Here is an 11387-nt window from a genome sequence, read left to right as displayed (position 1 = left end):
TTATGTGCTTTCCATTTCCTTTTTGTTTTGAATCAATCCATCATCTTCTTCTCTTGAGCTTTGTGAAAGAACCTTCACATCTAGATTGCTTGCTATCTTAATGTCCAGTGGGGATTTCACTTAGCTTTCTTAATCAACTCACACCATATTCAATAATCTTAAAAGGAAACAAGATAATCCTTCATTAGGACCCTTGTCTTTCATTCATGAATATAGTAGAGAAACTCTGTTGAGATGACTTCAGACTCCCCTCATTTTGTGAATCAACTTAGGCTAGAGTTCTTCTTCTTGGTTTCCTCTAGCCCCCTTCCTTGAGTGTTGGCCCAACCTCACTTGAGATTTTCTCCAAACACCATTGCCGCACCACTTCTCCTCTCATCTTCTAATTTCTGCACCTCCATCCTTCTCCATGGAAGCTTCATCAATTTCGCATGGATTCTCCTAGGCTTCCTTACTTTTGAAGATGGACTCATCATGTGGTATCTAGAGCCTTGGTTGATCAAGCTTGATGTCAAGAGATAAGTTCATCTTCCTTGTGGTTTTTCTTTCAATTTTCATGTTGTTCATTACTTCCTTTGATTGTCTTGTTTTTTTTTTCTTCTTATCACCTCATTGGTTATGTGGTTCTTATCATTGTTCCTTTGGAACCATTCGGCCATTGTGCCTAAGAGCTCAACCATGGTGAATTTGTGAGCCTTTTACATTTTCGTTTGAGTCTTGTTCATTTTCTATTTCATCTATTTGAGTCATTTTAATTTTCTCATCCATATGTTTTGTCTAGAGTAATGTGTAGTTCAATATATGGGGAAGAGGAAGGATTAAGATTAGGAGAATATTATCAACAACCTTCCCACATTAAAAGGCAAAGAAAAGACCCTACTCCTAGAGACGTTAAAGTAGACTTGCCTCACTTTCAAGGTAAGGATGATGTTGAAGCTTATTTGGATTGGGAGATGAAGGTTGAGCAACTCTTTGCTTGCCATCAAGTTAGTGAAGAAAGGAAAGTGCCTCTTGCTACCCTAGGCTTTCAAGGGTATGCTATGTATTGGTGGACTTCTATAGTCCAAGAGAGGCTAAGAAGTCATGGACCTTCAATTGAATATTGGAATGATCTTCAGTCAACCCTTAGGAGGAGACACATTCCCTCCTACTACAATAGGGAGCTCATGAACAAGCCTGATGAAGGATTATCTTGTTCCTTTTTAAGAATATTGAATATGGTGTGAGTTGATTAGGAAAACTAAGTGAAATCCCCATTGGACATTAAGATAGCAAGCTATCTAGATGTGAAGGTTCCTTTCACAAAGCTCAAGAGAAGAAGATGATAGATTGATTCAAAACAAAAAGGAAATGGAAAGCACATAAACCATAGAAAACCAAGAACAATTAAAGGAAGAAGAAAACATAAAATGGAAACGAAAGAAATGGTAAAAATGTGAGAAGCACGCCACTACAAGGCTAGGCTAGAAGCCATGGCAACCTTGAAGATCAGTGGATGTGTGCCGCCACTTGCTATGCAAGATAAGGCTTAAACGTTTCACTCCCAAGGGAGGAAACTCTCACAAATGGTTGAGACACAAGAGTGTTTTTACTTCAAAATGTTCAACCCTTTTACATGTCTAGGAGCACCCCTTATATAGAAGAGTTTAGGGGCCTCTAAGCAAATAAAAGATATCTAAGGATGTCTCTACAAAAACCTAACCCTAGCTTCTAGAAACTAGGTCAAATAAGGTTACAAAAATTGAGAGACAAAAGAGCTAACTATGGTGTGTGAAAGGCTAATTTCGTTCTAGCACAAAAGGAGACAAATAATGTGTCTCATATGTCTCCAAAATGTGGCCAAAGTGTGCTAAAAACAAAGGAGACCAAAGGTACATAGGTACACTTGTTTTATGCCTTTTACTTTATGCTTTATGCCTTTGCTTTACTCTCTCCTCCACATCATTTATGCTCCCCAATCACCATGCGCCACCTAGCATTGCTTTCTTACTCCTAATTAACCTACAAAGCAAATAAACATAGATTAGCATGTTGGCTTAAGTCAAGTCAACTATAGTCAACAAGTCAAACCTAGTCAAAGGTCAACAAGTCAACTAAAGTTGATTCAACTAAGTCAACTTAAGGAATCAAAAATAACAAACACAAATGAAAGGGATGAAGGATTAGTGAACTTCCTTTCTAAACATGCTTAGTCTTCTTAAGCATGTGCCTCCATCCTTAGTTGGGGTCAATCCTTCATCAAAGCTCCAAAGACTTCAACAAAGAAATATGTTTGTGGAAGAATACAGACAAAAAATGGAGTTACTTATGATGAGGGTAGGAATAATTGAGGAAGAATCCATTACCATTTCTAGATTCTTAAGTGGCTTAAACCTTGATATAAGAGATAGAGTTGAGCTTCTACCTTACCAAGATTTGAATGATTTGGTGCAAATATGCATTAAGGTAGAACAACAAAATTTGAGAAAATCTTTTTCAAAAAGAAATCAAGCTCAAACTAACTCTTATGTTAAGGAAGATTTTAAGAAAGAAGAGAGAAAGGAGGAGCCACCTAGGAATCTAGGAAAAGGTAAAGAAGGGAGTGCATCATCACACACTCGCACAAGTGAAATCAAATGCTTCAAATGTCTTGGTAGATGTCACATAGCATCTCAATGCCCCACCAAAAAGACCATGATTCTTAGGGGTGTTGATAGATATAGCAGCCAAGATGGAAATGAAAGTGAGAGTGGAAGTGAGGAATCGAATGAGTCTAATATAGAAGATGTTCACCCTTGTGATGGGGACCTTTTAATTGTTAGAAGGATCCTCAACAATCAACCTAGTCCACAAGCACTAACACAAAGAGCGAACATATTTCACACAAGGTGTAAAATTTTGGAAAACACTTGTTCTCTAATTGTGGATAATGGCTCGTGTTGTAACTGCTACAATACTAGGTTGGTTGACAAGTTGTCTTTGACTGTCTTACCTCATCCAAAACCTTACAAACTTCATTGGCTTAATGAACATGGGGATTTGGCAGTCAAACATCAAGTAAAGGTCAAGTTTTCCATAGGGAAATATGAAGATAGTGTGCTATGTGATGTAGTACCTATGGAAGCTTGTCATATCTTATTGGGGAGACCTTGGCAATTTGATAAGAAAACCATGCACAATGGTCTCACCAACGATATTACCTTTACTCATAAGGCTAAAAAGTTTGTTTTTCATCCTCTTTTGCATCACAAGTGGCTGAGGATCAACTTCAAATGAAGAACAAAAGAGAAAAAGAGAAAGATGAGGACAAAAAAAAAGAAGTCCTCAAAAAGTCCAAAAGCTAAATAAAGATGAATCTGAGGCGGGAGAGATTGGTGTTCCTTCTCCCAAGGTCATTCAAAACGAGAACATTTTAACCATGAAATCTTTAAATCAAGTTCTCAATGTTGAACAAGCTTTATGCCTCCTGCTGTGCAAAGGAACACTCACATGTACTGCCACAACTCTTGAGCTTAAGAATCTACCTCCTAAAATTGAAAATCTTTTGAAAGAGTTTTAGGATATATTCCCTAAAGAAGGGCCTATTGGGCTTCCTCCCTTTAGAGGAATTGAACACCAAATAGATTTAGTGCCTAGGGCTAGTCTACTAAATAGACCAGCCTATAGGACAAATCCTCAAGAAACAAAGGAGATAGAGTCTTAAGTCCAAGAGTTGTTGGAGAAGGGTTGGGTTCAAAAGAGCCTTAGCCCTTGTGTTGTGCCTGTTTTGTTAGTACCTAAAAAGGATGGGAAATGGAGAATGTGCTGTGATTGTAGAGCCATAAATAACATCACCATTAAATATAGGCATCCCATTCCTAGGCTTGATGACATGCTTGATGAATTGCATGGGTCCCTCATGTTTTCTAAAATTGATCTAAAGAGTGGTTATCACCAAATAAGAATCAAAGAAGGTGATGAGTGGAAAACCGCTTTTAAGACCAAATTTGGATTATATGAGTGGTTAGTGATGCCCTTTGGGCTTACTAATGCACCTAGCACATTCATGAGACTAATGAATCACGTTTTTAGAGAGTGCATAGGAAAGTTTGTGGTTGTCTACTTTGATGACATTTTGATCTATAACAAGAGCTTACATGAGCACATAGACCATCCGAGGTCTGTCCTTACCATCCTTAGGGTAAATAGTTTGTTTGCAAATAAAGAGAAATGTAATTTTTTTGTGTAGATAGTGTTATTTTCTTAGGTTTTGTAGTAAATAAAAATGGGGTCCATGTTGACTCTACAAAAATAAAGGCCATCCAAGAATGGCCTACTCCTAAAAATGTTGGAGAGGTTAGGAGCTTCCATGATTTGGCAAGCTTTTATAGGATGTTTGTTCCTAATTTCTCTACTTTGGCTTCACCCCTCAATGAACTTGTCAAGAAAGATGTATCTTTTAATTGGGGTGAAAAACAAGAGTCTATTTTTCAGCAACTCAAGGAAAAGCTCACCAATGCACCCATTCTAGCTTTACCAAACTTTTCAAAAACCTTTGAGCTAGAGTGTGATGCATCTGGTGTAGGAATAGGTGTTGTTTTGTTGCAAGGAGGGCACCCAATTGCTTATTTCAGTGAAAAACTTCATGGTGCCTCCCTCAACTATCTCACCTATGATAAGAAATTGTATGCCTTAGTTAGGACCCTTTAAACTTGGGAACACTACCTTGTGTCCAAAGAGTTTGTCATTCATAGTGACCATGAGTCGCTAAAATATTTGAAGGGCCAACACAAGCTGAATAAAAGACATGCTAAGTGGATGGAATTCTTGGAACAATTTCCTTATGTGATAAAGTACAAGAAGGGCAAAAGTAATGTGGTGGCTGATGCCTTATATAGAAGACACGCTTTGTTTTCAAAATTAGGATTTTCTAGAAATGTATAATCAAGATTTTGAGTTTTCCTCTACTTATGCTGAGTGTATGGAAAGACCTCAAGGAGGTTTCTATGTGAATGAGGGGTATTTGTTTAAAGAAGTAAAAATTTATATTCCCTAAGGTTCACAAAGAAAACTCCTTGTTCAAGAAACACATGAAGGGGGATTAATAGGTCATTTTGGGGTAGAAAATACCCTAGGTCTTTTAAAAGAGAAATTCATTTGGCCCCATATAAAGGCATTGTAATAGATGTATCTCATGCTTACAATCTAAGTCTAAAACAATGCCTCATGGATTATACACCCCCTTGCCTATTGCTTCAGCCCCTTAGGAAGATATAAGTATGGATTTTGTCTTAGGACTCCCAAGAACACAAAGGGGTTTTGATTCCATTTTTGTGGTGGTGGATCGTTTTAGCAAAATGACACACTTTATACCCTGTCACAAAGTGGATGATGCTAGCAACATTGCTCGACTTTTCTTTAGAGATTTGGTCAAGCTTCATGGTATACCCCGCACCATAGTTTCTGATAGAGATACTAAGTTCCTTAGCCATTTTTGGAAAACTCTTTGGTCAAGGATAGGAACTAAACTTAATTTCTCTACTTCATGTCACCCACAAACTGATGGGCAAACTGAAGTTGTTAATAGATCTCTGTCTACTATGCTAAGGGCAATTTTGAAAGGAAACCACAAATCTTGGGATGAATACCTTCCCCATATTGAGTTTTCCTACAATAGAGTGGTTCATAGGACTACTAAGATCTCTCCATTTGAAGCTGTTTATGGCTTCCCCATCTTTATATTTCATTCATAAAGAAGGGGTGGCAAAATCTAATTTTGTTAAGAAAATGCATGAGAGGATTAAAAGACAAATCCAGCAACAAAGTGAGAGGTATGCTAAGTACAACAATAAGGGGGAGAGGGAAATGATTTTTGAAGAAGGGGATTGGTGTGGCTACATCTTAGAAATGATAGATTTCCTAAGAAAAAGAAGTCTAAACTTAGCCCTCGAGGTGATGGTCCCTTTAAAGTGCTGAAAAGAGTCAATGATAATGCATATAAGCTAGAGTTGCCTGAGGAATATGATGTACATGCCACCTTTAATGTTGCTGACTTAATACCTTTTGCAGGTGGTACAAATGACGAGGCATAAGTTTCAAATTTGAGGACAAATCCTTCTGAAGAGGGAGGGGATGATGAGATGCCTTTAACCAAGGGACCCACAACAAGAGCTATGGCTAGGAGGATACAAGAGGAATGGGCCTCCAATGCATATACGAGGCCCAAGATGAACTTTACATGGGCCAATGAAGATGTGAAGACCTAGCCTAAGACTCTTTATTTGTAAATATTAGAATGGGTTTATTTTTGGGCCTTGTATTTTGGGCTTTGTAGAATAGGGTTTTTGTTTGGGCCATATATTAGGCCTTGGAGGGTTTTTGGGCTTTGAAGAGAATTGGACCAAAGAAGAGTTGGGCTTGAAATTAGCCCAACAAGAGAGAGAGAGTGCATTTGTGAGAGGATCTAGATCCTTCTTGCTCCAAGCTTGGTCACCAAGCTTCTCTTATTCTCCTAGAAGCATGTCCCTTGTGACTTGCTTAGGTGGCAAGTCACACTTGCCTCATGCTCTCTTTTTGGCTCCAAATACAACATTCTAGATCCTTTTTCCCTCCATTTTTCTAGACCACTTAGCTCTCCTTTTCTACTATCAATAGAGAGCTTAAGACCCTTTGTTTTTTCATTCATGAATATAGCAGAGAAACTCTGTTGAGATGACTTCAGACTCCTCTCTTTTTGTGAATCAACTTAGGCTAGAGTTCTCCTTCTTGGTTTCCTCTAGCCCCCTTCCTTGTGTGTTGGCCCAACCTCACTTGAGAGCTTCTCCAAACAACATTGTCGCACCACTTCTCCTTTCTTCTTCTAACTTTCGCACCTTCATCGTTCTCCATGGAAGCTTCATCAATTTCGCATGGCTTCTCCTGGGCTTCCTTACTCTTGAAGATGGACTCATCAGGTGTTCTGCATGCTCCTCTTGAGTCCTGTAATAGATAAGTATATCGTCTATAAAGACCACGATGAATTTATCTAAGAATTGACGGAAAATTTTGTTCATGTAGTCCATAAACACCACTGGAGCGTTGGTCACACTGAAAGGCGTAACCATATACTCATAGTGTCTATACCAGGACCTGAAGGCTGTCTTCTGCACATCATTAGCCTTCACCAAGATCTGATGGTATCCTGACCGCAAATCAATATTCGAGAAGATGGATGGCCCATGCAACTGATCCATCAAGTCATCAATTCTCGGAAGCGGGTATTTGTTCTTGATGGTTATGTTGTTTAACTGTCTGTAGTCCACATACAGACGTGAACTCCCATCCTTCTTCTTCCCTAGCAACATTGGTGCTCCCCATGGCGAAGTACTTGGTCGAATGAATTGTTTCCCCAATAAATCCTCTATCTGTTTCTTGAGTTTCACTAACTCCGCTGAAGCCATATAATACGAAGCCATCGACATTGGACCGATTCCTGGCACCAGATCGATAAAGAATTCCACCTCTCTACTGGGAGGCAACCCTAGCACTTCCTTTGGCAATACATCTTCAAATTCCTGCACCACTAGTATAACCGACATCCCTTCCTTCTCCTCTACCTCCATGCAAGCGAAGATTATGAAGCACTGCGTGCCACTCTGAACCTCGTTCACCACTCCCTGAGGAGATACCAATTCAATCTCCTCTAAGTCGGGAAATAACAGCCTCTTCTCTCAACAATCTATAAGAACACGATTGGCAGAGAGCCAATCCATAACCAAAATTACCTTCGACTCTTGTAGAGGTAGGCAAATTAGATTTACTTTGTACCTGCGTCCCTCTATCTCCACCGGACACCTAGCACACAAGGAAGACGTCCTGACCGAACCCGATGTCGGGGTAGATACCGCAAGCTCACACTGCAACTCGCATACCGGCAGACCCAAACGTTCCACACAAGCATTTAACACAAAAGAGTGTGTTGCTCCAAAATCATACAATACACAACATGTCTTTCCAGCTATCACATAATCACCTATAACAAAGTTACCTGAGCTAGCAGCCTCCGCTCCGGTCATGGAATACACTCTGCTTGTCGCTTGAGGCCTGCTGCCTCTATTCCTCTGCTGGTGCTGGCAGGTAGTCTGAGCTGGAGGGCGTATCGCTGCCCTAGCAAGGTTGGGGCAGTCCTTCCTAAAGTGGCCCTACTTGCCACAGTTGTTGCATCTGCGGTAACCCTCCATGTTTGGACAGGAACTCCTCAGGTGGGGACCTCTACAAATATAACATTGTACCCAGCCCTGTTGAGGGGAAAAGTTCCTAGACCCCCCCAAAGTGGTCCTCTTTGCCACAGTTGTTGCATCTGCAGTAACCCTCCATGCGTGGGCAGGAGCTCCTCAGGTGGGGACCTCCACAAATATAGCACTGTACCCGGCCCTGTTGAGGGGAAAAGTTCCTAGACTCCTGAGGCTGATGGTGAGGTGTGTCGTATGGTCTCCTCCGCTCCTCATGTCTGGGCTTGGACCTAGATGGTCCACCTATCCTTTGTGGCTGCTGTGGACGCTGACCTTCCACCTCATTCTTCATCTTCTCCATCACTCGTGCTTTCTCCACCAGTGCAGCAAAGTCCTTGATGGATAGATGGGCTACCATCAAGTGGAGGCCATTCTCAAAATTATGGCATATCCACTCTTCATCGAGTGGCAAGGTGTAGAAACGGATGAGATGCTTGAATTTTTCAGCATAGTCTATCACAGATTTCCCTCCTCGGGTCAGTTGGAGGAATTCCACCTCCTTGGCATATCTCACACTGTCAGGGAAGTATTTCGAGAGGAACTTCCCCCTGAAGGCCTCCCAAGTCATATGCTCTCCTCGCTCCTCCATGATGGACTTCATGCTAATCCACCAATGTTCAGCTTCTCCGATGACCATATAGACTACAAAGCCAACCTGTTATCTGCTGGACACATCTTCACGTTGAAGATTCTCTCCAGGTCCTTCAGCCATTGATCGGCTGCATCTGGGCTAGTCTTCCCGTTGAATTTCACTGGATGGTGTTTCAGGAAGTCTTCCAGACTCCACTCTCTGACTGGCGGACGTGGCTTAGGACCAAACACAGGGGCAGCCGCCCTGTTCTCCTCCAATTGGCGGAGGACCTCCATGTGTTGTCGGTGGGCATCCTAAGCTCCTACCCTAGCAGCCTCCATCTGCTGCATCACCAACTATTGCTGCTCAAGCGACGCTGCTTATCGCTGCATGGATGCTTCGTGTTGCTGCATCATCGCCGTACTTTGCTGTGTCATGGCAGCTACCATTGCCTCGATTGCTCTGGCGATATCTGACACATCGCCTTGGGAGGGCTGTGGAGTCCTACGAGAAGGTGCCATAGTTCACTAGCACACAAGAAATCACTTGGTTAGGCTTGATAAGACATGAATTTAATTGAAAACACTCAGAAAGACACAGAGAAAGCTCAACGGACATCCAAGTCCACAGACCTAAGGAATGACTGCTCTGATACCCTAAATGTAACGCCCCATTTAATTTAATAAACGAAATTAAAGGAAGTATCACACTAAATAATATTTTAGCGTAGTCTCGGAGTTTAAACACCACTTCTTACCACCCAAGGCATACTACGATACCCCAGAAAAAACAAGTTATAAAGTTTACTAGAATCATATAGAAATATAAACGACATGCTAATATATGGGCCATGGCCCCAAAGAAAAGTCCAACAAGAACATGAAGTCCAGCCCAAGTAGACTATGCAGCGAAATCGTCTCTCTCCCGTTGACCACGAGTACCTCTCGCATCTGCTCCCATCAATAAATTGATGATCATCGCAAGAGTAGAAAAGCAACATACAAAGCAATCAAACAAGCAAGGGTAAGCTAGAGCTAAAAGATTTTATCATGCAATCAGATATACTTTCATAGTCCAATATACATACATCACCCAAGCATGTTATGACCTTCCAATCAATACACTAAGACTCGACTCGACTTATTCGAATACATATAATCAGGTCAGATTCAGCGGATGCTTGCACTTGTGGTGGATACCTCTGCTCACCCCCGAGCTATGCGTTACAAGTGTTACGATGAATCAATCCCCCCACACAAGGTTAGCCCTTAATGAGTTTCAGGCCTCCTACTACTCTCACCATAAGATTCAGTCTGCTCTAAGTGTCAGGGTGCGATCCTTACCTTGAATCCTTACCAAGTTACATAGATAGGGCACCACCAGGGACACCCACTAACAGGGGCCATGGAAATTACGTCCCGACCACTGAAGCACGACCCTGAAACCTCACCTAGAGATTTCAAGGAATTATGCACTAACACGTACCAAATACATTCAAACAACCAAATAATAATAATCATGCATTCAAACCTCACGTCAACATTTGTAACCCCTTTCCATTCGTATTCCATGTTGAACCCATGCCATCTCATTCTTCCAGTTTCATGAATATAGAGTCTCATCTCATACCAATATCATTGCCATTTAATATCACCTATCTCATTCACTTTACATACCAAGGTCACATCAACAAATCAATCCAATTCATATCTACATATATTCCATGCCATTTCTCATACTTCATACTTAAAACATATCAATCAATCACCTAAACAATTTTATAGTACCCAAGCGAAGCAAACAACGAGGCCTACAACGCATCTCGCTCAAGCTAGAAGCCTTCGCTCAAGCGATAGGGTTCCCTCGCTTAAGTGACAGGCCCTCACTTAGGCGAGATCGGGACAGAGGCCATGGGAGGTTTTTCGCGCACTCGCTTATACGTGCCCTCCCTCGTTTGAACGAGCCCACTCCTCGCCAAAAGGTAAGGTCTCTCGCCTAGGTTGCAACTACAGCAACACACCTCGAGCTCCCACACGTTCTCGCTTAGGCGAGCATCTCTTGCTTGAGCGAGATAGTACCTCGCTCAAAACTAAGACCCTCCACCTAAGTGAGAGCTCGAGCGCGAGCTAGGGTTTGTTCTCTACAAGTCTCGCCTAGGCGAGACCGGGTTGCTTGGGCGAGAATAACAGGTCTCGCCCACTGTTCACCCTGCAACAACTACATTTTTCCTACCCAAACAATAGCATCAACCAACACATGCATCCACAGTAGCATACAAGCTCAGAAATCACGAAATAAAGGCAAAATAAACATCGATCTCAACAAATAGAAAGGTTTGTAGCTTCCCTTACTTGGAAAGGTTAGCCAAACAACTCCGACACTAAAGCGAATGAGTACGAGCACTCTCGAAGCAGATTTAAGATCTGAGGAACCCTAACATATATGAGGCACGAGGTTAATTACACAGAGCCCTAACAAGAAACACGAAGAACTAAACCAGGGATGAAGGTTAAACCGACTCAGATCTGACTGAACTTCAGAACCCTAGAGAAGGATTTGCAGTTGCTCTATGAAGGAATGTAGGAACT

General features: G+C 41.5%; 2 protein-coding genes across 2 annotated transcripts; one reads left to right on the top strand and one right to left on the bottom strand.

The window, feature by feature from the left end:
- The first annotated feature begins 785 nt into the window (after nucleotides 1-785).
- LOC146885641 (uncharacterized) lies at nucleotides 786-6050 on the top strand. Its single transcript, XM_085675025.1, has 4 exons — nucleotides 786-1172; nucleotides 2242-3223; nucleotides 3363-3450; nucleotides 5864-6050. Exons 1-4 carry the CDS (start codon nucleotides 786-788, stop codon nucleotides 6048-6050), a joined length of 1644 nt encoding a protein of 547 aa, XP_085531151.1.
- A 714-nt stretch (nucleotides 6051-6764) lies between these two features.
- Nucleotides 6765-8865, bottom strand: LOC146885640 (uncharacterized). The gene is made up of 3 exons (XM_085675024.1): nucleotides 8365-8865; nucleotides 7842-8138; nucleotides 6765-7661 (listed from the first exon to the last, which is right to left on the bottom strand). The coding sequence occupies exons 1-3, from the start codon at nucleotides 8863-8865 to the stop codon at nucleotides 6765-6767; spliced, it is 1695 nt and encodes a 564-aa protein (XP_085531150.1).
- Nucleotides 8866-11387: the final 2522 nt, after the last annotated feature.

Source organism: Vigna unguiculata, chromosome 6, assembly GCF_037176805.1.
Source record: "Vigna unguiculata cultivar grain cowpea cultivar isolate G323 ecotype 2 chromosome 6, ASM3717680v1, whole genome shotgun sequence".
Classification (NCBI taxonomy): Eukaryota; Viridiplantae; Streptophyta; class Magnoliopsida; order Fabales; family Fabaceae; genus Vigna; species Vigna unguiculata.
This window is presented reverse-complemented; position numbering and strand designations above follow the sequence as displayed.